The sequence below is a fragment of the Giraffa tippelskirchi genome, chromosome 5 (assembly GCF_054371585.1).
Source record: "Giraffa tippelskirchi isolate mGirTip1 chromosome 5, T2T-mGirTip1v1.2.pri, whole genome shotgun sequence".
NCBI lineage: Eukaryota > Metazoa > Chordata > Mammalia > Artiodactyla > Giraffidae > Giraffa > Giraffa tippelskirchi.
In genome coordinates this window covers 35719092-35746606 of record NC_137279.1, presented here as the reverse complement: position 1 = coordinate 35746606, position 27515 = coordinate 35719092, and the positions used below count along the sequence as shown (strand labels likewise).

At 52.4% G+C, this 27515-nt stretch overlaps 1 protein-coding gene across 4 annotated transcripts in view; it reads left to right on the top strand.

Annotated features, from left to right (window-relative positions):
• CTNNBIP1 (catenin beta interacting protein 1) overlaps positions 1-27515 on the top strand; it is a 45635-nt gene that overhangs the window by 9352 nt on the left and 8768 nt on the right. The window contains exons 2-5 of one of the 4 annotated variants that reach the window (XM_081489352.1): positions 13343-13427; positions 17645-17971; positions 18562-18680; positions 19268-19358. In XM_081489352.1, the coding sequence (XP_081345478.1) occupies positions 18585-18680; positions 19268-19358 (187 nt within the window). In that variant the 5' untranslated portion in view covers positions 13343-13427; positions 17645-17971; positions 18562-18584. The other 3 variants (XM_081489351.1, XM_081489353.1, XM_081489350.1) reach the window with 3 other exon arrangements.

Here is a 27515-nt window from a genome sequence, read left to right as displayed (position 1 = left end):
AGAAATGGTACACGCCCATCACTTAACCTCTGCTCTGAGTGCTGGCTGTCCACCCTGGCTTCCTGTCTCCTAGGAAGAGAAGGGGGTCTCAGCCTGTGAGCAGTGGTGGTGGCAGAGCTTAAATGCTCAATATCAGCCATGGCACTGGGCCGCCTGGAGGGAGATCTTTCGTGTATTCTCTTCTGACCCTGTTTCACCTCCTTAAAAAGAACACCTTTTTTTTTTTTTTTTTGAGTAGGTAATATATACATAGTACAGAACTCAAAAGGCTAATTGGTGAAAGAGATGCCTTGAAAAAGATGTCTGTTAGTGACTGTCTTGTTCATCTTAACAAGAGACTCCTACACGTACAAGTGCATAAGGTACACACTGGCCGCACACACACCTGACTTGCACTGTTTTTTTTTTTCCCACATTGTAATACTTACCTTATCTTTTTCATTTCACGCTACATATTGGAACCCAACGTTCCATTCCACTGTCATCACCATTGCTGTCATCTGGCTAATACCTCTTCACTTCCTGTGTGCTGGGCATCGTTAAAAGTGCTTTACTTATGTTGACACTTTTATTTTTCACAACAACTCTATGAACTAAATACTGTTCTTCTCCACAGTTTGCAGGTGAGTAAACTGAGGTGCAGAGAGGTTAAGTTACTGTCTGAGGTCATTTACAACTACCTCACTCATTTTAATGGTTCCCTGTCATTCTTTTGATTGCTTATACTTTAATTTTTTTCAGTGTTCCCTGTTGCTGAGTGTCTAAACTTTCTGTCATTTATTAATTCATTTTGGCTGTACCATGTGGCTTACAGGATCTGAGTTCGCAGGTACAATGGGCCACAGCAGTGAAACTGCATAACCTTAACCCCTAGAGCACCACAAAACTCCCTATCTTTTATTACTATTAAAAAGAAATACTCTTCTACATATATCTTTGTGCTTTTGTGTAAGTGTATCTATAGGATAAATTCCTACAGTCTGTTAGAGCAAAGGGTTGTGTTGTTGTTTAGTTGCTAAGTCATGTCCGACTCCTTTGGAACCCCATGGACTGTAGACCACCAGGCTCCTCTGTCCATGGGATTGTCCACGCAGAATACTGGAGTGGGTAGCCATTCCCTTCTCCAGGGGATCTTCCCAACTCAGGGATGGAACCCGTGTCTTCTGCATTGGCAGGCAGATTCTTACCACTGAGCCACCTGGGAAGCCCCAGAGCAAAGGGTACATCTGTTTAAATTTTTAGTATTGCCAAGTTGGCCCCCATGGTAACATTTTATATGCCCACCAAAATTATGCAGAAATAGCGCTTTCTCCCATGCCTTGTTGATAATCTGATAGGAAGGAAGTGGTATATCATTACAATTTAAATTTAATTTCTTGATGAGGAAATAGAGTATCGTTTCAGATCTTTAAGAGCAATCTATTATGTTGTTTGCCCATTATTTCTTGTGTTGGCAGTCTTTTTCTTATTGATCTGTAGGCGTTCTTTATATATTACAGCAGTTTGTCCTGTGGCTGTGACATATGTCACATGTATTTTCCACAGTCTGTCATTGTCCTTTTGATTATATTGTTTTTTCTATGCAGAGAGTTTTGATTTTTATGTAATCAGATTTTAAAATCTTCTATTTTATAACTTCTAGGTTTCATTTTGTGTTATTTCCTTCTACTGTTTTCTTTTAGTCTACTTACTCTCTCTTTTGTACATTTAAAACTTTGCTCTGTAATGGAGTGATCCACAAATCTGGCATCACCAGACACGGGGCAAGCTGGCATTGTGTGCCTCCAGTGGGACGTGGGCAACATCAGCTACAGTTGTTTCTCGCCAAAATGTCTATCCTTACTCCAGTTCTAAGGAAAACTGGACAAAGAGACAATGGTCCTTGATTTTTAAAAATTGTTAACATCATGATAGACAAAAGCTGGTGAACATTCTAGGCTAAGGGAGAGGAATGAGCGTGGGAATCAAGGGAAGGTGAGATCTTTGATTGGATTCTAGATTAAAAACCAGTCCAGGCCAAAGTGAGGGGTGTGGTTGGGAGAGGTGGATGTGGGGCGTACATCAGAGAACACCACTGGGTCAATAGTAAATTGCTTGGGTGGGGGAAATAGTATTGGAACAGTGTCAGAGCATGACCTTAGGAGGTGAGTGGTGAGATGTTTAGCAGAGTATCTGATATCTGCAACTTGCTTGCTTTATTTTTTAACTTTATTTATTTAATTTATTTGGCCATACCAGGTCTCAGTGGTAGCACTTGTGGTCTTGGGTCTTCCTTGTGGCGTGTGGGATCTTTAGCTGTGGCATGTGAACTCTTTGTTGCAGCATGTGGGATCTAGTTCCCTGACCAGGGATCAAAGCCAGGCCCCCTGCATTGGGAGTGTGGAGTCTTAGCCACTGGACCACCAGGGAAGTCCCTTTCCCCTTCTTTTATGGCATGCACAATCCTCGATTTCCATTTCTCATAGGAACTTCTTTTTGAGGGTGAGTTATTTATTTTTGAACCTGGAAATCTTATGACTTATCTTTCTGGCAGACTTGCATGACTTTTCTAGAAGCAGAACAGATGTGCATTGGTGCCTGTAGTTTTTGTTCTGTTTTTAACATTATGTCATATGCTCCAAGTAAACCTGTGAGGAACTTTAGTTCTCTGAGACTTGAAGTCTTAATCCTCAGGAATACCATCAAACTAACTTGTAGTATAATGAACCTCTCTTGCTCCCTAACCTCCAGAGAAGCTTTTTCCTCTCAGTTGAGTTTTTGCAAGAGGTCAGGTTCTGCTTGCGTTCTGTGGTCATGGGCTTGTGAAAGGCTCCCGGGTTTCATTTCATGAAATGTGACAGTCTTGGGTGAGTAGCTGGCCTGTAAAACCAGGAGTCTTTTTGCCCGGGGAAACACTCACAGGCCAGTTTTGCTAGGAGCTTCTTCCTCTTCTCCGCGACTTGGTGACTAATGGTTTCATGGCTTCGGGAATGGAGGATGTCATTACAAATGGCTGATGGGGACTTGGCTTCTGAACTGGATTGTCTGGGTGTGCTGAGTGCAGAGGAGCAGAATTAGCCAGCCCTGCATATACCACTTGGGCGTATTGATTATTTGGAGTTAAAGTTGCTTGAGAAATAGTCGATGTAAGAAAGACACTCTGACCCTTCTTTATTCCCCTGAAAGCAGGAAATAAATCTCCCATGTGAAATGTACCTTCTCTGTACAGGGGATGGAAGGTGTCCTTGTCACCAGAGACAGGGAGTTCAAGGCTGAGAAGGCTGTTAGTTGTTAATTTTCTCACTCGTTTACTGCTCCAAGCCCAAACCTCTTGGTCTTGTCAATTCTTCACAAATTTATCGTTCCTTTGTCTAAAAGATACAAAAGGTGCCTGCTCTGGTCACTTTTTCAAGCCTTATATCGTTGAGGCTCTTGTACATAAGAAATTAAATTTTTTTCCCTCAATGTCTTGCCTGCCTGCCTGTGTGTGCTCTGTCGTGTCCCACTCTTTGCAACCTCATGGACTGTAGCCAGGCCCCTTTGTCCATGGAATTTTCCAGGCAAGAATACTGAAGGGGGTTGCCATGCTCTTCTCCAGGGGATCTTCCTGACCCAGGGATTGAACTCACATCTCCTCCATCTCCTGCATTGCAGGCAGATTCTTCTTTTTTTTTTTTTTTCAGGTTCTTTGCTGCTGAGCCATCAGGGAAGCCCCTTTTATGTCTTATGTCAATTTAATTATTAGGCCAGCCAAAGACTCTAGGGGGCCAAAGACTCTCCCCTCTGCTGGTCTGGGTGTTTGTGTCCACCCCACTGGGGATGGGGATAGTTCCTGGCTTTCACACAGACACCTAAAGCCTCCGTCCCACTTCTGTCCACTCTTCTGAGCTTTTCTGCAGTGCCCTTGGCCCTGAGCAGGTGATTGTGGGTGGATTCCTGCTGTTTGGGGCGCTGTGTTTTCCTCAATTGTCTCCCTCTCCTCTCCAGCCTCCAGCCTCCCTGCCTCCAGACTGGACAAGTCTTGCTACACATCAGAAGTCCTCATCTTCACGCTACTTCCCCAGTGACTTAATGGAATAAACGCATGTAGATTTTGGAAGTTGCGTCTGCTTAAAATATTTTTTATTTTGATCAGCAGCTTGTTAGACATTTAGGGAGGAAGGAAACTGAGTCTTCAGCAGCCCCTTAGGGGGCGGTTTCCTCTTTCCTCAGATTATTTTTTGTTCTGAAGTGGCTGGAGGGAAAGGAGAGGGAAGGTCACGGACTGTGAAATGGAGCAGAAGCAGTTATCCAAACAAACAGTGCATTTCTGTGACATGAGGGTGTGATGAAGGCTTGCGACGATGTTTTGCGGTAGTGTGGATATGTTTTCCAGGTAGATAAATATAGCTTTATTTTAATGCAAATTAGCACATACCTGTATTCGTTAAGCCTATAGGAAAGAAGAGGCAGTAATCCTAAAACTTCCCATTCTAAGAGTCTGTAAGAAGTTTCACCCAGGAGGCTGGGCCTGGGGCCTCTCAGCTGGGTCCCAAGGACCCCCATTTCCGGAGCTGGGCAGTGAGGAGGGGGCTGACTCTGGAGGCCGTGACAGGGGGACTGAGCCCTCACCCTGCAAGCAGCCCAATTGGTTTAATGACCTAATTCTCACAACAGGAAGCTGGAGGCCTTCCTGGCTCCCTTCTGAGGGGATGCAGTGAGCCTGGCCTGGGAAGCCTATTTATTTGAAGCAATTTTCGGAGACTTCAGTGGAGGGAAGGGATGGTGGGAGAGTAGGGGCAAAGGCAGAAGCAGCTAGCCTGCTGGCAGGCACTGGAAAAATTGGGCCACCTTGCCTGGACTTGCCTCTGAGAACAAGGCTTGTTGCTTTCAGTAGGAGGTTGTATGAACCTCCATGTGGCTGAGTGAAGGGAATTTACGCAGGTCCTGATAAACAGCACTGTGTCAGTTTTCCCCCTTCTTAAGAAGAACAAGCAAGCAAGCAACAATGTTCAGTTTCCCAATTTAATTAATGTTTTAAATGGTGACCCTGCAAGAGTTGGCATAGCTGTGGGCAGCGGAGTTGATGGAGCTTCGTGGGTTGAAATTTCCATTCTGGCTTCTTTCTCTGGAGGTGACCCAAGGTCTGTGAAACCTAGCCAGGCTCCTGCCCTGGGATTATTAGGCTTGGAGCTGGTCCTTCCGGCCCCAAGTTGACTTCAGCCCCATCCCTAAGAAGACTGGCCAGTAATGTAAATTGACTTTTCCCTAGGGGGTGGGTAGTGGGTTGTCAGGCCCAAGCTGACTTCAGCCCCACCCCTAAGAAGACTGACCAGCAATGTTAATTGACTTTTCCCTAGGGGGTGGGTAGCGGGTTGTCAGCATGCTGGGAGCATCACAGATGTCGGTCACAGGAAAGAAGTGTCCTTCTGCCGTCAGCCTGCACAGGTGAGCTTTTGACACTGCCAAGTGCCCAGCCCACAGTGAAGGTCATCCAGCCTGAGAGGTCCTGCCCGGGAGTGTGGGAGGGGGGCGTGTACCCACTTGTGAGCTGACGGTTCCTGCCCTGGGACCCATTCATAAATAGACAAGGGCTCTGCAGTCTGTATTACCCAGCCTCAGGGAACCTACGAGAGGCCGAAGGTCAGACCAAATCAGGAAGACCTGGAGCTGGATTCTGTAGGCGTGCTGGTTCCTGACTTTAGGTCTCAGGCTGTGGCCTGGCCAGGTTCCAGGGCTCCAGCTGTTCCCTGGGAAGGAAGAAAGGACTTCTTTTTAAATTAGGTCAGAAGACGCTTCTCTTTCCTCCTGTCCTTGTCCCCCTACTGTGCACGGATAAAGCCAGTCAGAGCCTGAGGACTTTGCCCGGGATCGGAGTGTCCCAGTGCAGCCGCAGAAGCGTCCCCAGCTCTGAGGTCCCTTCCTGTTTGCGTTGTGCTGGCTGAACTGCAGAGGCTGTCAGAGCAGGCCTGCCAGGTAGCCTTGCTTAGCAGTGAAAAGGACTTGAAGAGACAGTGTGAGCTGGGCACTTTTCTACCAATCAGGCCAACTTCGTAGGAGAAACATTTTTTTTAAACCAGAAGCTTTCAACAGATGCCTTTTACCAATCCAGTCATAGCAATGTTAAATAATCTGTGCACGCAGGCTCCTTCAGTTCCTTGATGTCTTGGACTCTCTGAGGTGAAGGTATTCTGGGGTTAGGGGCTTCCTTCCCACATGGTTCCCAAGTGAATCTGAGATCTGTTCATTCCCTTCACCGTGCATGGAGCTGTGGCAGCAGTGTTTCATCCACCAGGTCCTGCAGCACAGAGCCTACGGCCTGCAGGCTTTTCAGGGGTCCCCAAAAATACTGGAGACCTGAAAAAAAAACATGGATCATCCCCCTCTAAGGAGTTAGATGAGAATTCTGTTCAGTAGGAGATGCGGGTGCGTTTTAGTATGTCTGAGAATAGGGCTGCCTGGGACCCATGCAGGCCTGACCCTCACCCTGTGGCTGCCCTCAGGGAGCTTCCAAAGTGGAGGTGGAACCAGATGCACAGACACCCGGGTGCAACCAGGGCCGTGCCATGAGTGGAGGAGATTCGGGTCACTGTGCAAACATGGTCTTCAGAAGGGAGCGATACAACAGTGAGCAGTGAACAGGGAAGAATGTTCTAGGCTGAGGGACCAGCAGATGTGAAGGCCAGAGGTGTGGAAGAAGCCTGGTGCGAGTGGTAACTGAGGTGACCACCCGGCAAGGCTCCTCGCCGTTGGCTCTGTGGACATGGTGGCCGTCCTGTGCATTCTAGGTTGTTCTACCCAGGAGCGTCCTTCTGACGATGATCGGAAATCTCCTTTCTCTAGACAGTGCCAGATGCCCCCTACTGAGGGCCAGCGCTGGGCAGGGAATGTGGTAGATGGCCGGGGTCTGCCCAAGGGTGGTGGACAGAGCCCTCCCTGTCTAGCAAGCAAGGTCGTGCCTGTCCCAGTGTCCTCTGGTGTGTGTGACATGCCACATGCGAGTGGCCTGCAGGCTCTCTGAGGGGAGTCAGGCCACAGAAGGAGGGTGCCCCCCAAAGCCCCCTTCCCAGCCTCATTGTGATTTTCAATGTTGATGCCTTTGCTGGTGCTGTCTGGACAGCTGGGCAGGGCAGCCTCACTAATGACATCATGATGATTTGATCCTGATGCTTCGAGAAGCTTCCTCGAAGGGCCGTCATCAGAGCAGCTCCCACCTGGAACAGAAGGTGCCCTGTTGCTGGGGAAAGGGCAGGTGGGAGCGCCGAGGTTCGAGGTGTCTGGAGTCCCAGCGTCTCCGGTGCAGCACACCTGTGCCTGTCACAGGAGTAGGACCCCATCAGGGTCTGGGTTTCAGAGCTGCTCCCCCCATGTGAAGGGCCTCCAGAGCGACTGCAGCCTTTCCTGCTGTGACCCTGCTTCCCAGGGACTTTCTAATGTTTCCTGACTTTTCATTTGGATTTAAATTCTGCAGAAAGTTCTGAATAATGCAGTAACCACCCTCATGCCCTTTGCTTGGATTCACCAATGTTAACCTTTGCTCACACACTCTGTCTCTGTTCACACTCACACACATCCCACACTTATACACACATGCATATACATGCACGTTTACACACATACATATACACATACTCACACATACACAGTGAAGTGAAGTGAAGGTCACTCAGTCGTGTCCGACTCTTTGCGACCCCATGGACTGTACAGTCCATGGAATTCTCCAGGCCATGATACTGGAGTGGGTAACCTTTCCCTTCTCCAGGGGATCTTCCCAAGACAGGGATCCAACCCAGGTCTCCCTCACTGCAAGCAGATTCTTTACCAATTGAGCTATCAGGGAAGCCCAAGCTATGAGGTAAGCCCATACATACACATTTACACATATATACCCACTCACATATACACATACACACTCATACATTTACATATATAATACACACATATATACACATCCACACCCACACATACACACATAATACATACATATATTCACACATGTACACACATACAGTCACATATACACACACATTCATACACATACCTTTTCCCTGAAACTGAGAGTAAGTTGCAAGCATTGAGACCATACATATATTCACACATGTACACACATACAGTCACATATACACACACATTCATACACATACCTTTTCCCTGAAACTGAGAGTAAGTTGCAAGCATTGAGACATTTCACCCTTATATACTTCAGCCTGTATCTCTTAAGAACCAGGATATTTTACAGTGTGACTACAATGTATTCATTGCACTCAACACATATAGTGTTGATACAGTACTAATATCTAATAAATACTCCATATTAACTTTTCTCCAGGCTTGTCATGTATTAACTCTGTGGCCCTGAGCAGGTTCCTTGCCTTCTCTGAGCCTTGATTGTCTCATCTATAAAAAGGGAATAATTCCTACCATGCAGGCTTGTCCTGAGGACTCGGTATGCTAAACAGGCCTGACACCGTGCCGGCCCCCATGAACGCTCTAGCAACCATAGTAATTATCACTGTTGTTCTGCAAGCTCACCTGGCCTGACACAGCAGGAAGGAGCTTGGGAGCAGGTTGGCATTTGGGTTGGCGACCTCAGAACTAATTCCTCATCCAGAGCTCATCTGCTAAGACTGCTGCTGCGTCCTGCAAACTCCCTGACCTGAGGAGCCGTCCTCACACCTGTCTCGCGCCTGCCAGTGGAGTGCAGTTCCAGGATGCCAAGCCTGGCTCCGGGTTGAGGAGGCGGAGATGTGAAATTGATTAATTAAGGCAGCTGCTCACGAGGCCCTCGAGTCCGAGAGGCTGCAGTTTAATTACTGAGAGTGGAGCTCGCGGAAGTTCTCTCTGGTGCCCCAGTTTTAATGTCGCTGGGGGGCCAGAGGTGCCGCCCTGACTGGGACTTGCAGCCGAGGCTGAGGCCCAGGCCTGCCTCCCTCTGCTGGCTCTGAGCGCACCTCTGTCCATCTACTTGTGTGCTGGAAAGTAGTGTAGCAGAGGGGTTGGGGCCTGGATGGTCTGGGTTCAAATCCTGCCCCACAATAGACTAGGGCCTACTAGCTGGGTGAGGAGAGACTGGTATCCTCATTTGTATAATAAAACCTCATAGGGATGTTTGACATGAAGGGTTCAGAACAGTGCCTGGCCACAAGTGATTCAGAATGTGTGTCAGCTGTTCCTTTCAAGCAGTGTTCTCACCTGGGGGACGTTGGTTACCCTAGGGAACACAGGGCAAAGTCTCGAGACACTCTGGGTTGTCACAGCTGAGGGGCAGGTGTTTTGGGCGGACAGAGCACAGGATGCTGCTAAATACTCTGCCACGTGCAGGACAGTCCCCACAATGAAGAGTTATCCAGTCCAGTGTCAGCAGTGCTGAGGTTGAGAAACCAAGGATTCTGGGCAGCACGTGGAGCATGGAAGGAGGTCCTGTCTCCCCCATCCCCCCAATTTATCCTTCCTGTGATCCAGTCCCCTCCCCCTCCTCCCCTGGCTCTCATCCCTCCTATCGCACCCAGAGCCCTGGTCCAGCTTCGGTCCAGCTTCCCTGAGCTTCCCCCAGCTCACCCCCTCACCCAGCTACCCCACACTCCTGTTCCCCCTCCTCCAGCTCAGTTTCTTTACCATAGCACCCATCTCTTTCTTCTGTACTAGGTTGTTTACCCATTGATTCCTTTCTGTTTTGTTTTGTTTGTTCTCCTCCCTCCCTAGAATGTACATGGGGAGTTTTGACTGTGTTTGCACTGCTGTATGGTGGCTCAGACAGTAAAGAATTCGCCTGCAATGCGGGAGACATGAGTTCAATCCCTGGGTTGGGAAGATCCCCTGGAGGAGGGCATGGCAACCCACTCCAGTATTCTTGCCTGGAGAATTCCCACGGACAGAGGAGCCTGGCGGGCTACAATCCATGGGGTCACAAAGAGTCAGACATGATTGAGTGACAAAGCACAGCACAACACAACATCCCAGGACCCAGTAAGCGCTCAGTATGTTTATTGATTGAATGAATGAATTCATTCCCCAAGGCCACTTGGCTGGCCAGGATGTCAGTTCTTTGCGGTTACTCACGTCATTCCTTCTTCCCAGAGTGCCACCCACCCCACCCCGTCCAGTACAGTGTCTCCCAGCAGTGCCCCGGATGTTTCCCAGATCTGGTCAGTTCCCACATTCTGACTCTGTCTCCAGAACACCTTGGGGATGTGCACGGTGGTACCAACTTCCTCTGAAGGATGAATTTGCTGTGCTTCCAGAGCTTCCTCGTGAACCCTGGAGACCAGTCCTGGCTGCTCGGCCTGTCCTCATGGCTGTCGACAGCAGACTGGAAGCTGGCACGTCATGCCTCCCCACATCCCCTCTTGTAGCCGCCCCAGGCTCTGGTGCTGCCACTGGCCCACAGTTCCACCTGCCAAAGCGTCCTGGGCCCTCCCATCCTCACCCCGCAGCCTGAGGCCCAGCCCTCACCTGGCCCAGCAGGGAACCCCCCCCCCAGCCCCACCCCATCTTTCCTCCACACCTCAGCCACAGGGGTCTCAGGCTTACCTGACTCCCCTGCTTGAACCTGTCCTCCCCGCTCAGGTATGGTCCAGCACCTCCAAGCCCCCTCACTTGCCTCCCAGGCCTCAGCCACATCTTTTTCCTCAGTTTTCCCAAAGGCCTAGCCCCTTCCTGTTTCGAGACCTTTACTTGTGTGTGTGTGTAGGGGGCTGTGACTCACACACACACAAGACACCACATCTTCTCCTCACCCTCGGTAATAGCTCAGAAGTCACCCGCGAGGGGTGCCTGCCCCCAGGGCGAGGTCAGATGTCCAGCTGCATGTCCTTGGCACCTTGCACTCCCCACGCCGCTCCCCCCTCATTGATCAGAGTGTCTGTGAGCTGTGTTTACCTGGGTGTGACTTAATTCATGCCTGTCTCCCCTGCTCACTGGAAGCCATTATCACAAACAGACTATCACATGCTCACCTGTGTATCCTCAATGCCCAACCCAGGGGGCCTGGCATATAATAAACAGATGCTCAATAATTGTTTGTTCAAAGAATGTCAGTTCCCTGTGCCTGCAATGCCCTTCCCCATCTTCTCTACCAGCTAACTCATATTCATCCTTCAAGACACAGCTTCAGGGTCTTCCGCTGGGAGCTGGTCCCTCCCCTTCCTCTGTGTTGTCACTGAGCTTTGTACATCCCTTTACTCTGCCACTTACTACACTGGGTTAAGGCCTTGGGTTTTCTCCTCTCGCCTCTGAGCTGCTCAGTGGGAGGTGCTGGGTATGGCACCTTACATGGAGTTGGCAATCCTGGAAGTGTTCTGTTTTAACCTGACCTATCTTTTTGGTTCATTGTTACCTATGATTTGTGTTGTTTTGTTCGACTTGTGCAGAGTGGTTTCCTCAGCCATTCAGATACCTTCTGGAAGACAGGCTTATTGTCCTTTGTATCTCCTGCTTCCTCACCTGACATGAGGCTGTGGATACCTAGAGAGGTTTTACTTTAGTAAATCCTTCTGGAGTCTACTTAAGGTTACGGGGCCCTCGGCAGTTTGAGAGCACTTGACATCCTCTCCCTCATTGTGGACCAGCTAGATAGTTTGTGGGGCTTGGTGGAGGGCCCCTTGTTTAGAAAAATATTCAGAATTTCAAGATGGCGACAGGAGAGCATTAAACCAGAGGTGGGGCCCTTGTGAGTGCCTGGCCCTGTACTTGTGCCTGGCCTCTCAGTCACGCAGCCAGCCCCAATCTCCTTGCCTCCACCAAGGGAAGACATGGCAGAGGTCCTGATTTCCTCTTGACCAGTGGCAAAATTCAGGGCCCAGAAGGCAATGACCGACCTCAGGTTGCATGGTTGACCAGGGACAGAACTGAACTGGAAACAGTCCAGCTCCAGGGCATGCTCACTGTCTCCACTGGCTCTGGGGCCCTGGGAGCCTTGAGCCTCGGTTTCCTCCTCTGTAAACTGGGGACATTGACCTGATCATCAGGTGGCAAATGGGTCAGCCGGTGTGAGTCCCTGCACGGTCCCACCAGGAGCCCCTGCATCCCTCACAAGCCCTCTCCTTCAAGTCACGAATCCTAGGTTCCCCTCTGCACCTTGGACAGTCTGACCCCGGTAGACAGTAGGGGGCTAATTGGCTGTTGTGATAGCTGGAGAAATTAAAGCCCCTCAGAAGTGGAAGAAGGTTGTCTCTTTTCATCTCCTTTTGAAAGAATGTGGGGACTTGGGTAGAAAGTTCTCCAGGGAGCCTTGGTATTTCGGAACTTTGATGTCTAGAGGAATAAAAGAGCAATTAATTGCTATAAATGTCTTTCCTGAAGGGTAGGCTGAGGGTGGAAGAGGTGGCAGTGGCAGGGGACCACTCTTCCCTCCCAGGGCCATCTGTACTGGTTGAAGGGCTCTGCAGACCAGGGACCCAGGGTCAAAGCAGCGTCTACCTGTAGCGGAGGCTTCTGAAATCTCACTTTCTCTGGAAAACACATATTCCTCAGCTTCTTGGGTATGTGAGTAGCTTTCTTTGCAGAGATAGCTGAAGACAGATGGGTTGCAGAGCTCCCCCTGGTCTCTTAGAATAGGTTTCTCAATTATCCAGAGACATCTGTCCTTACCGTGGGCTGAAAGCCTGAAGTCCAAGTGGAAGCCCACACGCCGCAGTGAAGAGGGGACAGGCGGGCAAGACTTGGGTGCCCCTGCCGGCTTCACCCTGTGCCTCTGCCCGCCGTCTGCCTTGCTCTTGCCCGGTTAACCTGCAAAGGACCCAAACCATGAGGTTGTGTGTGGGAGGCAGAAGAAGAAAAGAGAATGTTCTCTGATTACTGGAAGAGGTGTGTTTAGGGCCAGCAGACATGTGGCCAGGCTAACAGGCTGTAAATTATCTGTAACTGCAGAGTATGCGTGTGCGTATCTGTGTGTGTGTGAAAGGAGAGAGAGAACTTATTTTTCCATATACAACTGTAGGTATTCCTCAAGCACAGAAACCCCACGCATGTCTGAGCACAAAATGGGTGGGGCGCCGAGGTACCTCAACCTGGCTGGTCACGTTGTCGGATGGGTGGGACCCCTTCTTGGGCAGGTGCAGGACTTGCCCATCAGCTGGCAGGAGTGATTCACTCAGGTCCTCGCCGTCTCCCAGCACTGCTCCCAGTCGGCTGGGTGACTAACCCCAGGGGAGGAGGGTGTGTAGTGACCTGCTTTGGCCGGAAATGACAGGAGCACATAGCTGCAGTCAGCACCTTATCCCAGAGGTGCTGGTGCGAGTTCCTGGGCTGGCCAGACACACAGGTATTTCTGGACCACCGTGCAGGGCCCATCACTATCAGCTTCCCGCCAGCCAGCCTGGATCCCTCAGCATGGGGTGTGGACTCCTTCAGCCCCTCCCATGACCCGTTTTCTGTGTTTCCATAGGGCGGCATCTTCCTATTTCTCCCCGGCCAGGGCCCACCTGTCACAGTTGAGCATCTGTTTGCCTCAAGTTGATTTCCAGAAGCAGGTAAGAACTCCAGGGACGGGACGTCTGGTAATCTGGCCATAGATCAGTGCTGGGGAGGGTCCTGCCTTGGGTACCAGCTCCTGGGCTGACCATGAAGTAGGCACGTCTCGTGTCCTTTCTTCATCGTCCCTAATGATGCTCATGGCTTCAGCTGGGTGGGCTCTTAACGGTGCGCTTTGTGCTTTTGTTGATGTCTTTTAGGCTGTTAAGATGTATGTAGTCTGAATTAATATTTTATGTAAGCTCCATGAAGCACACCATTATATGGTGGTGTATTTTAATGTGACATAGATACTGTACAGTTGTAAGAATAAATTTTGAAACATGAGCATGTAAAATATAGCAGAATTTTTTTAATGGACAAAACAAAAGGCAAGTGTCGGGATCCATGGGGCAGAGGTAGCTTGTGTATCTACAGGCCCCTACTGCTGTCTGGCCCAGACTGCGGTTACTCAGGGTTTATAATACAAGCAGGTGCTAGACCACCCTGAGTATAAATGTATATCCCAGTTTATGTAAATGTGGGTTAAACAGCATCAGCTTCAGGTTTATCAGTAAAAATGAGGGCAGGGGACTGTGTTTGTCGCGGGGAAGCCAGCTTTCAGAGCCATTGATCAATTGGGTCTGACAGCCGCACATCCCCTTCCCCGGGTCTTTCCTGCACTGCCTCCCAAGTCTTCCAGTCTGAGGGCAGCTGCTTCCGAGCTGGGGTTCACGTGCACAGAGAGGGTCCCTCTAATCTCTGGGCAGGAGTGTGGTATCTCACAGATGACTTCCATGGCTCTGAGAAGCAGTACCTCCTCCCAGGCCATGAGCCACTTTTGTCACTTTGTTTGGTGGGGAGGGAGATAGAATTGCTAATGTTGTATTAGTTTCTGCTATACAATGAAGTGAATCCTTCCCAGTGGTTGGGAACCCCTTCCTCAGTGTCTTTCACTGACCAGTCTTCCTTCAGCAGAGATGAGTGCTCAGAACCAGTAGTAGTGTGTGTATGGCATGTTTTGGGGGCTTGTGGACATGTCTGCATGTCTCAGTGAATGTACAGACCTCAGTTTCTCTGAATTGTGTGTGTCCCAAGCAGATGTGATTTTCTGGAACCACGCCGATGTTCCTCATGACCCCTGACATCAGTGGCATGTCATCCACTCAGCCACAACCTCTCCCCTCGCCTCACCTTTTGTTTAGGTACTTGACAGCTGCCCCTATCTGTCCATTTTCTGTTTTTTGGCTCATGTGTGCCTTTCCCTGGTGAGCCTCCAGAATATTCTGTCTTCAGAGAGGGAGCAGGTCTCCCTCTCTGGGCAGTTAAAACACAAGGATTTTCTTAGGATGCAGGACAGATGCGCCCCCATCTCAAGCAGTGGGATGTTTCTGGCGTCACCTGGAGAACACAACTGAGAAGTGGGTCTCACAGCTGAGGACCGAATAAATGATTAACGTGTCCAGATTCACTGTAGTTTGGGCTTCTGTCATTTAAACACGCTTCAACGGAGACCAGTTCTTGATCCCTGCAGGGGAAAGTAAGAATTCTCTAGTGAATAATCGGACGTCTGTCAAAATTGTGATGAAAACTTAATAGCATGTTCACTTGGATAGGCGCCAAACCCAAACATGCTGTAATGAACTCATAGCATAACAGCAACTGAAAGGTTGGTGTTGTTTGGGTTAATTGTGATTTATTCTCTTCAGTTTTCTCCCACACATTGGCACCCTGGATGCAGATTCTGTTTAGGATGGAATTGTAAATCAGTCCTGATGTTCCCGTCCATCAGGATTGGAGTATGGAGGGCGGGAAGGTGTGCTTATGCAACCATCTGCCCTGATCCAGCCCTGGGTGTTCCATCTGTCAGGCAGCCGCGCGGAGTCAGCTCTAGCTAGAGCTCAAAGAATCCTAGAAGCCTGGAATTTTTCAGGAATGGCAGGAGTCTTCCCCAAGGAAAGACAGTTTAAGAACTAGTCTCTGCCAGGGAAGCACCATGGGGGCGTGACCCAGCCCCAAAGACCCATTCAGGTACCAAGGACAACCCAGGCCCAGGGCTAGATGTATAAGGGCCCCTGGTAATCACAGCCTGAGTGTATGGCAGGGGATCCTTGAGGGTAGTGAGTGTAGTGGATAGTGAGTGGGGGGTAGTGAGTGTAAGGGGGTATTTGGGGGCAGTGAGTACAGAACACCAAGGGTAGGGTTATTGGGAAGAGCAAGATTCTGTGAAATAGACCCAATATAAAATGGTTTCCCAGGTGGCTCAGCTCCTGCCAATGCAGGAGACTCTGGTTCCATTCTTTGGTTGGGGAAGATGCCCTGGAGAGGGGAATGGCAACCCACTCCAGTATTCTTGCCTGGAGAATTCTGTGGACAGAGTAACCTGGCGAGCTACAGTCCATGGGATCTCAAGAGCTGGACAGGACTTAGTGACTAAACAACAGCAATGACAAAATGATTTTTCACACATTTACACACATACACACACTGTCCTGTTGGTTCCGAGCTCTCACACCTCTGCTGGAAGAAGCCTGGCTGGTCAGGAAAGGACAGTGAGGAAGGGACTCTCGACCTTTGTGAAGCCAGCATCCCGAGGTCCTGGGATGCTAAGCAAAACAGAGATGTGTCCTTAGCTGGGTGGAGCTGGCCCCTAAACAGTGGGACAGAGCTTGCTCTGGGGGTACTGTGGTCTGTGACAGCAGGTCACAGGGTTCAAGCCATCACTAGGGTGGCTTGAACCAGAAGGGCCCTTGGGGGCTTGTGTTGGGGATGGGGGGCGGACAGCACTGGAGCTCTGGTTCTTTTGCATGTGGCGACACCTAGTGGCCATTCCCTTGTCTTCCACAAGAAGACAGCCAACTGACCATCAGCCCTTGGCCACAGGACAGAATCAGAAGGCGTTTATCCCTGGAAGCCCTCACTCCCAGTTTGGAGGCTTCATGGAGCATTTCAGTGTCCTTGGAGAACACGACAGCCCAAGGCAGACAAATTACTCAGGAGCGAGAGTCTTTGGGAAAGCTGAGTTTGGTTATGGAGACTGGATTAGAGATTTGCTTTTGACCCTAGGAAGATTGAAGGCAAAAGGAGAAGGGGGCAACAGAGAGTGAGGTGGTTGAATGGCATCACCGACTCGATGGACATGAATCTGAGCTAACTCCAAGAGATAGTGAAGGACAGGGGAGCCTGGTGTACTGTAGTCCATGGGGTCGCAAAGAGTCAGACACGACTTAGCGACTGAACAACAACAATAAATTTGACTCTAAGTGATGTGGATATTGTTGCATGGGGTGGAGAGGGGAGCCCAGAGCCCAGACCCCATGGGCTGTCTGGACTGTCCCTTCAGTCACCAGGGCTCGGGCTGTGGGAGGAATGGGTGAGTGAAGCACCTGTGGCCCCAGCCCCCCAGCAGGTGCAGAGACATAGTCATCGAGCTCCCAGCAGGTGCCCTCAGAAAGCAGGACGAGACGGCGCAGCTGGACAGGAGGGCCAGGGGTGCACCACCTGCTTGGATCACAGTCAGGAAAGGCTCCCTGGGAAGTCCTCTAAGCGAGGCCTGGGGATCCCAGGGCAGAGGCTGGTGGGGGAGGAGCCTCGAGGCAGGTCCTGGACACAGGCAGAGAGGCCGAGAAGGGGAGGGGAGCAGGGGGAGGAGTGGGGGCAAGGAGGCAGGGCCGGCCTGCGGGGTCCCAGCAAGGACATGAAACGTATCCTGGGGTAGGCTGAAGTGAGGAGAAATGTCATCTGTTCTGGTTTGTTAAAATGATCATTCTGGCTATTTGTGTGGGGTGGGGGAGTGGAAGGAGGCGCGAACGGGTCAGTAGGTGGAGGAGCAATCACCCAGAACTGAGCCCTCCCGCTCAGCTGTGCTGGGAAGTTAGGACTGTCCCTGCACTGTGCACCTGGCCCTGGGGACGCCCCGGCGGACAGCCAGCTGCCTCTCATTCAAGGTCCTTCTGGAGACAGCTCACCCCTCCTTCCCCGTTACCAGTTGTGAATCGGGCCCTTTTCTGAGCCCGGAGGTGGCAAGGGGGCACACAATGGAAGAGGAGCGTGGGCTTTGGTGGTGGAAGGAAGGCGCCGTAAGGCACTGCATCAAGCGCACAGCTGCCGCGAACGCGAACACATTTTGCCCTGTTGTATGGGCTTTAGGGCAGGAGCCGCTGTTAGCCTTGACAGGTGCCTCTGGGAGGCGGCTGCCCAGGGCTCTGGTGCATTTCTGAGCCTGCCTTTCACGCAGGAGAGCTGTTCCTGGGTTCGCTGGCCCCTGAGGGATGGACGGTGTGAGGAGTGTCCTTGGCCCCAACCCGGCTCCCTCGGTCCTCCGAGCGCAGCTCCTTGGCACCAGGGCTGCCGAGGCTCCACCCCCACCAGCTGCTGCGTTATTTCTGACTCATCCAGGAGTTACAAGTGTGTAACCCAAACCCCTCCACGCCCGGCTTCCTCCCCACTGGCTCCTCCTGGAGGGAGGAAACCCCAGGACTTCTCTCCCGGGACCTCGCTGCTGCAGGTTGGGTCCCCGCCGCACCTGGACGCACTGCCGCCCACAGGAGCCGCCCTGTGACAGGTGGGTGGGCTGGCGAGGGCGGCAGCCGCGAGCCCGGGCGGGTGTCTGAGCCCGCAGCCCCGGGCTCACCGTCCCCATCGAGGGATTCCTTGGAGCCTGGCCCAGGAGCCGGCCTCTCGAACGTCAGGGACTTGTGCAGAGGGAGCTGTCTTGGTGTTTGGGGGCTGGGTACTGATGCCACGGCTTCTCCAGCTACAGGCCCCAGTCAGCTGCCTCGATTGCGTCACGTTGCTCCTCATAGAAGCTGCCTGCTTTGAGAGCCGGGAACACTTGGGGTTTTGTGCAGGAGCCTGGCTGAGGGGGCGACTGGAAGGTGATGCTGGCCAGGAGTCTGGGTCAGCTCAGCCCTGGGGGGACTAGCAGCTCCACGCACAGAGGGGACTGGCCACCAGCGCCTGCTGCAAGGAGGGGGGCGGGTAGCTGCTCAGGCTGGCTGTTGGGCCAGCAGGGGTGAGGGAGGGACCGGCAACTCGCCTCTACACCAGGCTCTCAGAAACAAGCCCCTGAGGCATCGTGGGCTGCCTGACACCTGCCCGTGTGCAGGTCTGTGTCATCCTGACACCGTCCCCCCCATACTTCTCACTCCACAGCAGTCCCCAGAGCTGGCCAGGGGATGAACCGCGAGGGGGCCCCCGGGAAGAGTCCGGAGGAGATGTACATTCAGCAGAAGGTCCGAGTGCTGCTCATGCTGAGGAAGATGGGCTCCAACGTGAGTGCCTGTGGGGCATCAGGCAGCAGGGCCCCCAGGGAGGGCGCCCAACGCAGGCGGCCAGAGGGCTATAGCCACCCTCCATAGCCATGGTCTGGGGAGGGGGTTGCGGGGGCTGTGGTTAGGCTGTGGCCGATTCAGGCTCCCGGGCACAGACACCAGCATGTCCAGTCCTGCTGGCCCTGGAGGGCAGTCTTCCCACCCCCTGTGCCAAGCTTGGGCCAGGCGGGTGAGGTTTTCTAAAGGCCCTGACCTTCCCTTCCTCCCCTCTCCCAAGATCCTTCTTTTCCAGAGGGGCAGGACATCGCTCAAGAGGGCAGGGGGGCTCTCTGAGCCTGGCCTGCCCTACGCTGGAATCCCTGTCCCGGATCTAATCCCAGTGGCAAGCCCTGTGGGCCTCATGGACCAAGCTTCAGGGGTGGAAGCAGAGGCATCAAAGTCTCACCCTGGGATAGAAAGGTCCCATCTCAAGATTAGAGGCCTGGGGAGTGGAGAAGGAGGCACCCCTTGGGGATGAAGCCAGTCTGAGCAGGTGCCTCCAGGGGCGGGTACGAGCCGCCCCTCACCCGGCTCTCTCATCCTTGCAGCTGACGGCCAGCGAGGAGGAGTTCCTTCGCACCTACGCGGGGGTGGTCAACAGCCAGCTCAGCCAGCTGCCCCAGCACTCCATCGACCAGGGTGAGTCCATCGACCAGGGTGAGTGAGGGCCCGCGTGCCAGCCGCACCCTTCCCGGGGGCGGCAAGTGGTGGTTCCTTTAGAATGCGTAGCTCCAGCCCTTGCAGACGGGTGACCCCCAAGAGAGAGGGAGAGATTTGGGGCAGACAAGGAGGGGCTGCAGTTGCCCCCAGCCACACAGCTAACCCTGGGTGGTGGTAGCCTCTAGGCGTGGAGTCTGGGGCGCCTCCACGGCCTCTGGGCTGGTCCCTTCTCCTTCCCCAGCTGGGAGCCAAGGACCCAATCAGATAATGGGGCGGGGGGATCCCTTTTGGGCCTGGCAGAGGAAGAAGTGGAGGTGTCTGGGGACCCTGTAACTGCAGAGGCTCTTGTGGTTGCATGTCTTTAGCCTTTGCTCGACCCCTGTCCACCCTGTTCAGGACAAGAAAACCATCCTTGTGTGCAGGGGCCTGGCCTGGTCACAGGCTTTACGGTGGCTGCTGTGTTCCTGGCTATGCCCTGGGGGGGTGGCCCCAGTGGACCTGCAGGTCTCTGTGTGCCCGAGGGAGTTACTTTTGTCTCAAGCGCCCTTAGCCAGTGGTAATGACAGTAGTGGGTAACACTGAGTGATTATTGTCTAGCAGGCTCAGGCTGAGTGCTTGATACACATCATTACATTTAACCTAGAGAGCTACAGCTGTGTTACTTCTACTTAGCAGGCAAGGAAACTGGGGTTCAGAAACAGTAAGCCACTGCAGCCAGTTCATGCTGCCAGTTACTAGGGGAGCCCAGAATGCAATCCTGCAGCTGGACTGCAGGGCTGGGTTCCACTCTGTCTTCTCTGGAGCCCAGGACCCTGCCCACCATCTTCATTCAGTCCTTTCCTTTTGTTCTTATTACACTGGCTTGGAATTACTGGCTATTAAATCATGCAGCCAGAAGCCTGTCTGGTGTGAGCAGGCTCCCAGGAGCTGGGCCCTGGTGGGCATGTTTGCTGACCCCCAAGGCCAGGGAGGAGAGCCACTCTGGCACACAGGCCTGCTTTTCTTGAGGCTGCCCTTGTTCTCCTGGATGTCACAGGCAGGGCTCTGCCCTGGCACAGGGCCCGGTTTCCTGAGCTCTGACGCTGGGTGTGACCCAGCCTGTGCACCCAGCTCAGCAGAAATGTACAGGGTGTTCCAGCAGCTCCAACAGTTCCTGGGACGGCCGCTCGCCCCGGCTACACTCATGCCACAGCCTGTTCCACACCAGCTGCACTGTCAGCCACTGCTGGGAGAGGAGGAGATGAGGGGTGTGCCCCTGCCCCTCTCCTGGGATATCTCTTGTGAAAGAGGCCTTTTCTCTTCTGGGACTGATCTGGGTTTTAGTGTGGGTCCCTCTCCCCTACTCCTGAAACCTTCCTGCTTTCTGAGTGCCAGCCTAGTCTTGGGTCACTGGGCTAACCTGAATTTGAGCTCTGGTTCTAAGACTACTTCTAGCAGAATGCTCTTAATGGGAAAAATCAAAAGAAGCTGTAAAACTGTATGTCAGTATAGAAAACGCTACCACATGTACTCCCCTGCCCCCGCCCATACCCACATACTCATGCATAGAACAGAAGAAGCGGAAAGAATATTTAGCCGGTTGTTTATAGAAAATTTTGATAGAGGGTGGGACCATATAAGTAAGGCACCTTGAGTTTCCAAGTCACACCTTTTACTAAAACTAATTTTTTAACATGCATGTGCATTTTTTTTTTTACAATAAGGGGAAGTTATATATTTTTTTAGTCTCTGAACTCTTATTTTTGGTTTTCTAGTTTTCTTTCTTTCTTTCTTTTTCTTTTAAAAATTGAAATATAGTTGATTTACAATGTTGCATTATTTCCTCCCGTACAGCAAAGTGATTCAGTTATGCACATATATGTGTTCTTTTTTTAATATACTTTTCCATTATGGTTTATCATAGGATACTGAATATAGCTCTCTGAGCTAAAGAGTAGGACCTTGTTTAAAGAGGAAGTTTTAAAAAGTACTTTTTATCTTGCTTGACTAAACCAACAATTGAAAACAAACTCTATTGAGTCATTTAAGGCAGTCACGGTGACCTCACCTGGCCTGAAACTGCTGAGCAGTCAGGAGTGAGCTGTGGGCGTGTGGCTGTAATGTTGTGGTGCTGGAATCCGAACCCTCCTGGGTTTGGGGCATCCATAGCCAGCCAGGCTGGCCTTGGGTACTTCTCTCTCATGGGAACAGACTCCTGGAACTAAACCTGGAGCCGGGGGAGAATATCTGGGGAGATGGTTCTCTGCTGCTGAGGTGTCCTTCAGTCTGCCCCTCCCCCCACGGTCACCTCTGCCCTGAACCACTGAGAAAACGGGCTACAGAAAGGCCTGAAGGAGAATTCCCCAGGGTGTGAATTGGAAGGGGGGAGGGGTAGGCAATGCCTGGAAGAGCTTCCAGGGCACACTGTATTTCCTTTGTCTCTCGCACTGTGGAGGTTCAAGCCTGAGAGCCGGACCCTACATTTTTGACCACGCCCGTTGGGCCACGTGGGGCTCGAATAACATTCTAGCCTGTCCACTTTCTTCATCTGCAGAGCCGCCCTCAGCTGATACCACATGGCCTGTTGCTCTCAGAGGCTCAGGCGCAGCCCAGGTGGCAAAAGCCCAAGATCATTGATTGCTTGCATTTCTCAGGACCCCAGCAGGAAAGGCCCAGAAAGGCCAGGAGCATTTGGGGTGGTGGGCAGGGCGGTCCTGGAGAAGCCTGGTGTATGCGCCTCCTGCCACTAGGTGGCACTGTCTCTCAGCAGATGCCCTTGCTCTGCTCCTGGGAGCCCTTGCAGCTCTTACCTCTGCTGTACCAGCCGCCCTGCGTAGAGAGCCTGGGCCGCCCCATCACAGGTCAGCGCGTGGCAGTCAGTCCTAGGGTCCTGCCCACCACCTTAGACCTGTCCATGCTTCTCCTCTGGGGCTGGAGGGGTCTGGTACCAGGAGCACTGCTTGCCCTTCCCAGACCCAGGGAGGAGAGCAGGCTGGGCATTGCTCACCTAGGCATTGCTCCCCCCACCCCCACATTCCATCCTTCCCTCAGTGAATGTGTCTTCAGTACCTGCTGGGTCCAGACAGCTGCTGGAGACCCTAGTGCGCGGGCCTGCACCTTATGGCCTCACTGACTGGTTCCGGCAGAGGGTGCCAGTTGCCCCCGCTACCCTGTACTGAAGCAGGGATGGACCTGCCTGGCCTCTGCTAATCCGAGACCACCCTCGAAGTCTCTCAGTGGCTTCCTACTGCCTTGATACAATCCAAACCCCTTAGCCATGATGTGTGGGACCCCCTGCCCCCACTACCTTCCCCACCCTCGCCCCTCTACCTACCTCTCCCTCCCTCGCCCCCCCCACCTCCTCTACCCCCGCCCCAGACACCAGGACCTCATATTCCATAAACAGCCACACTGAGTGGCTTTCTGTTCCCATCTCAAGCCTTGTGCATTCATGCTTTCCTGTCCCCGCATTTGCCTCTCGAACGCCAGGAGCCCAGCGCTGACGCGCGCCCCCCCCCCCCGCCCCTGCCTCCCGCAGGCTGGGCCAGGCCCTCCTGTGGTCTCCACCACACACGTGCACCTCAGCTGTGCTGCTCCCCACGCTGTTTCCTGGTCCATCTCTGGACCAACTCTGAGCTCCTGTGGCTTCCCTCTTCGCATTTGTGGGGCTTGGCCCCCCAGGCCCCCAGCATGTTCTTGAGTGAATGAATAGACTGGGGCTCTGGGTCTGGAAGCTCAGTCCCCAGAAAAAGGCAGGAATGTGGAGCGATGTCTCCTGGTCCCCAGGGTGGCTGAGCAGACTCGACAGCTGAGTTTGAACCAAAGGCAACCAGTGCTTCTTCTCTGGGAAGATCGCTTTGCTGAGAAGGCCCAGCTGTAGGCTCGGGGACAGAGAGCTGTAGCTTCCAAAAGCAGGCTCAACAGAATGCTGAGTTCCTTCCTTTCTTGTTGTCAGTGCTGTTCTCTCTGTACCATATATTGATAATTTTTCCTGGCTATGAAAGAATGCATAATCATCATGGAAAGTGGTTGGGAAAGATAGAAACAGCAGAAGTGCCTAAAGGATTGACTCTGCAAATAGCTGAACCCATTACCTTGTGTTAGTTGCCCAGCAGGGTTTTTAAAAAAATATGCATGAATTTCCATTACAAAGTTGTAATGGATTGCCATACAATGTAAACATAATATCCATTTTAGCTTCCATTTTTTTACTTAGGATAATTTTGTCATTTAGTCACTAAGTCATGTTTGACTCTTTTGCAACCCCCTGGACTGTAGCCTGCCAGGCTTCTCTGTCCATGGAATTCTCCAGGCAAGAATACTGGAGTGTGTGGCCATTTTCTTCTCCAGGGCATCTTCCTGACCCAGGGATCAAACCCACGACTCCTGCATGGCAGGCAGATTGTTGACCACCAAGCCACCTGGGAAGCCCTATGATAATTTTACCATGTCCTTAATTTTTGAGAAAGCAGTTCAGCAATCGCATGATATGCAGCCATGTGGCTGTGCCATCATTTTTTGACCGATCCTTTACTGTTGGACATGTATTTCTCATCTTTGCTCTTAATTATAATTAATTTAATTTCTTGAACTCCTACCGTGTGTCAGGTTCTGTGTCAAGTAGCACATAAAGTTATCCCAGGGAATCCTCCCAACAGGGCTGTGAGGCAGGGGTGATCACAGCTCCACTTTTCTGATGAAAAAACAGGCTCTGAGAGGTTGAGTGAGATGCTCACAGCCATAGGATCAGTTGTGTGGTTCCTGTCGTGTGGTTCTAGATGTGGCTTGCAGGCCATGTGTGTTTCCAAGTGTAACAATGTTTTACCTGAGGGGCAGGTGTGATGGAGATGGTTAGCATGGTATTTCAGGAGGGCATGAAAAAGTTGGAAGGGTTTCCTGCTGCTGTTTTCTGGACTTTTTACCTCCGGGCCCCTTTAAACATGCTCTCTCTGAGCTCTGGGTCTCTCCCTGACCCAGCGCTGCTTCCAGGATGAACGCCTGGCCAGTGCCAGTTCCAGGCCCCCAGCACACTTGGCAGAATCCTCCTTCATCGGCAGACCTGCCATCCTCCAGCCATGCTCTGTGTGGACCTTCATCTGGCTGTCCCAGAGCTGGAGGGACCCCGTCGAGACATAGCCTCTTGTGTTAAGGAAGCTCACGTCCTTTCTCTTGCCCTCTTCTTGGCCCTGGAGCTGTTCTTGCCCTCTTCTTGGCCTTGGCATGCTGGCTCCCCCAGCCTGTTCCAGCCTCCGTCTGATCACACTCTTTGTCGAAGAGACTTTCCAGGGAAGGTCCCCAGCCTGAGCCAGCTGGGCGGTCCCAGAGCACTGCTGGCTTTCCCCCACGGAAGCCAAGGCTGCGGGCTCTGAGTCTGCTGCCAGAGAGCCTAAAATAGGTCATTTGGTTTCAGGGTTACACTGAGAGCCTTGTTAAAATAGCTGTGGTTGTGGGCAAGCCAGCGGGGAGCCAGGGCCTCAGGGGAGGGGAGGGCAGGGCAGGGCTCACCCCACCCAGTACATAGCTCTTCCAGGGATCAAGCAGGATCACCCCTCTACACGTCACCCCTCTTGACACTCTCAGCAGCGCATGGTTAGGGGTGCCAGCTCCATCTCCCTTTCACAGCCAGCATCCTTCCTGGAATCCTCTCCTACACCCTCTGGCCTCTGCTCTTGTGCTGCCTCTGCCGCCCTGTCTGCCCTTCCGAGGTTGGCCCCGAGTTCCTCCTCTGGCTCCTGAACTGCCCGCGCTCTTTGCTTCCATGGAGCCCTTGTCACATCTCATCGGGAGCCTGTGGTCCAGCTCTGGCCCAGAGCGGGCTCTCTCCCATCCCTGTGTAGACAGAGGCTCCCTCTCCGTGCAGACCAGCTGCCCGGGTGCCAGGACCCCCCTCTGCCCACATGTCGCCCCCAGGCTTCTCCCAGGACCTCCAGGTAATAACCAAGTCTGGATGAAATTGCAGGCAGGCCCCGGGAGAATGCCAGTCAGTGGGGTGGGAAGCGGATCTTTTTAAACTTTAATCAACACTTTCATGAGAATTACTTGTAACCTAATAATGATAAACGTGAACTAAAAAAATCTCATATACATTGAATTCAACTGAAAAAAATCAACCAGGAAGACTTGATAGGAGATAACTTGTATCACAGAAAAAGAAAAAGGCTTAAGAAAGGGTGAGGATCACGCTGAGGAGCAGGCTGGTTGCTCTGTTCAGCATCTGGCTCTGGCCTGTGAAGAGTTGCCTTGACCCTCCCACCTTCACTGGCGAGACATCTGCTATTGTGTGGAGCTGAGAGCAGGGACCTCCAAGCCCTGTGCACCTCCGTACCTTCCTCCTGACACCTGCCTGGGAGAGGCAGACCTCTGTCCTGGAGAAGAGCATCAAGGGCCCCTGGGGTCGGCAATGGCTCCTTCCTGCCCATAGTCACCCGCTGATCTGGATGCCAGGCAACGGCTCCCAGCCTCAAGCTGCCAGCGCGGCCAGGTAGATGGAAACAGGAGTAAACAAGTAAAGACCTCTGGGTGCAGATCCCAGGATGACTGACCCCACGGGCAGGGAACCCACCTAGAAAGCCCCAGAGAAAAGGTGCTGTTTGCCCGGGTCTTGAAGGATTCACAGGTGGCTCAGATGGTAAAGAGTCCGCCTGTAATGCAGGAGACCTGGGTTTGATCCCTGGGTTGGAAAGATCCCCTGGAGAAGGAAATGGCTACCTACTACAGTATTCTTGCCTGGAGAATTCCATGGACAGAGGAGTCTGGCGGGCTACAGTCCATAGGGTCCCAAAGAGTTGGACACGACTGAGCGACTTACGCTGAAGAATGTGCAGGAGTGCATGTGGACAGACAAGGAGAAGGATGGCATAGACTGAGGGAGTCCTGGAGCCTGCCCAACCCTGGGCAAGTGTCACCCAAGGGGCGAGTGTGGGTGGCAAGTGACTGGAAAGGCAAACAGGCTCAGAACAGAGTAAATTCTGGAGATGAGGCCACGGGGGTTCAGGACCTGAGGGGTGGGATGGCCAGACCAGTGGCTGTCCATCTAGGGTGAGCGCTGGGGAGAGGTCACAGGGCAGATGCTGGGGCAGAGAGACACCTGGAAGGTCACAGCAGTGTCCTGTGAGCAAGTGGGGGTGGGGTTGAAGGCAAGGCCGTGTGGACAGGGCTCCTGGACTGAGCAGCTACAGTGAAGGGGCAGGCAGGGGCCCCCCAAGTGGGCAGTATGTGGGATCCTCCAGGAGCAGGCAGGGGTTAGGTCAGAACCCAAGTGTAAGGAGGGAGCAGATTTGGGGATTGGGTGTGGGTGAGGCTCCCCAGGGAAAGCAGGCAGAGGCAGGGGACATGGAACCCTGTGAGCATAGCACCATGGCCAGCAGTGGGCACAGGGGAAGCTCAGAAAGGAGAGGATCAGCTGGCTCACCATCAGAGTCCCCAGGGTTCCTAATTAATGTCAGTGGTGACTTTTCCCAAAACAGTGTCTGTGGATCCTGGCTGGAGGCAGATTGCTGAGGGCCGGAGTACATGGCGTGAGGCCGTGGAAGCAGGACAGAAGGTTGGATGAGAAGGGACAGCAGCTCAGAGGTGGGGACTGTTTGTGGCGTTGAGTTCTCGGAATGTGGGCCATAGACCACTGTACCTGAATCATGGAGGACACTTGCTAAAAATGCAGATGCCTGGGCCCCACCCCAGCCCTGTTGGATTAGAGTGTCTGCCAAATGGGCCTGGACATCTGCATTTGAAGCAAGACCCCAGGTGGTTGTGATGGCCTCCAGAATTTGAGAATATGCTGGGACTCTGGGTGAAGACCTGGCCTTCCCTGACCCCTGGAGGGAACCCGCTGCCCCTTCCAGATTCTGTCCCTTCACATAACTCTCTGTAGTCTAGGAGAGCTTCCATCACAGGAGCTAAGAGACTTGATAAGGGGCACCTCACCTTGGAGAAAAGACCCTGACGCTGAAAAGATTGAAGGCAGAGGAGAAGGGGACAACAGAGGGCAAGATGGTTGGATGGCATCACTGACTCAATGGACATGAGTTTGAGCAAGCTCCAGGAGTTGGTGATGGACAGGGAAGCCTGGCATGCTGCAGTCCATGGGGTCGCAAAGAGTCGGACACGACTGAGTGACTGAACAACACGGAAAACAACCCCCAGAGGCAGGACATATAT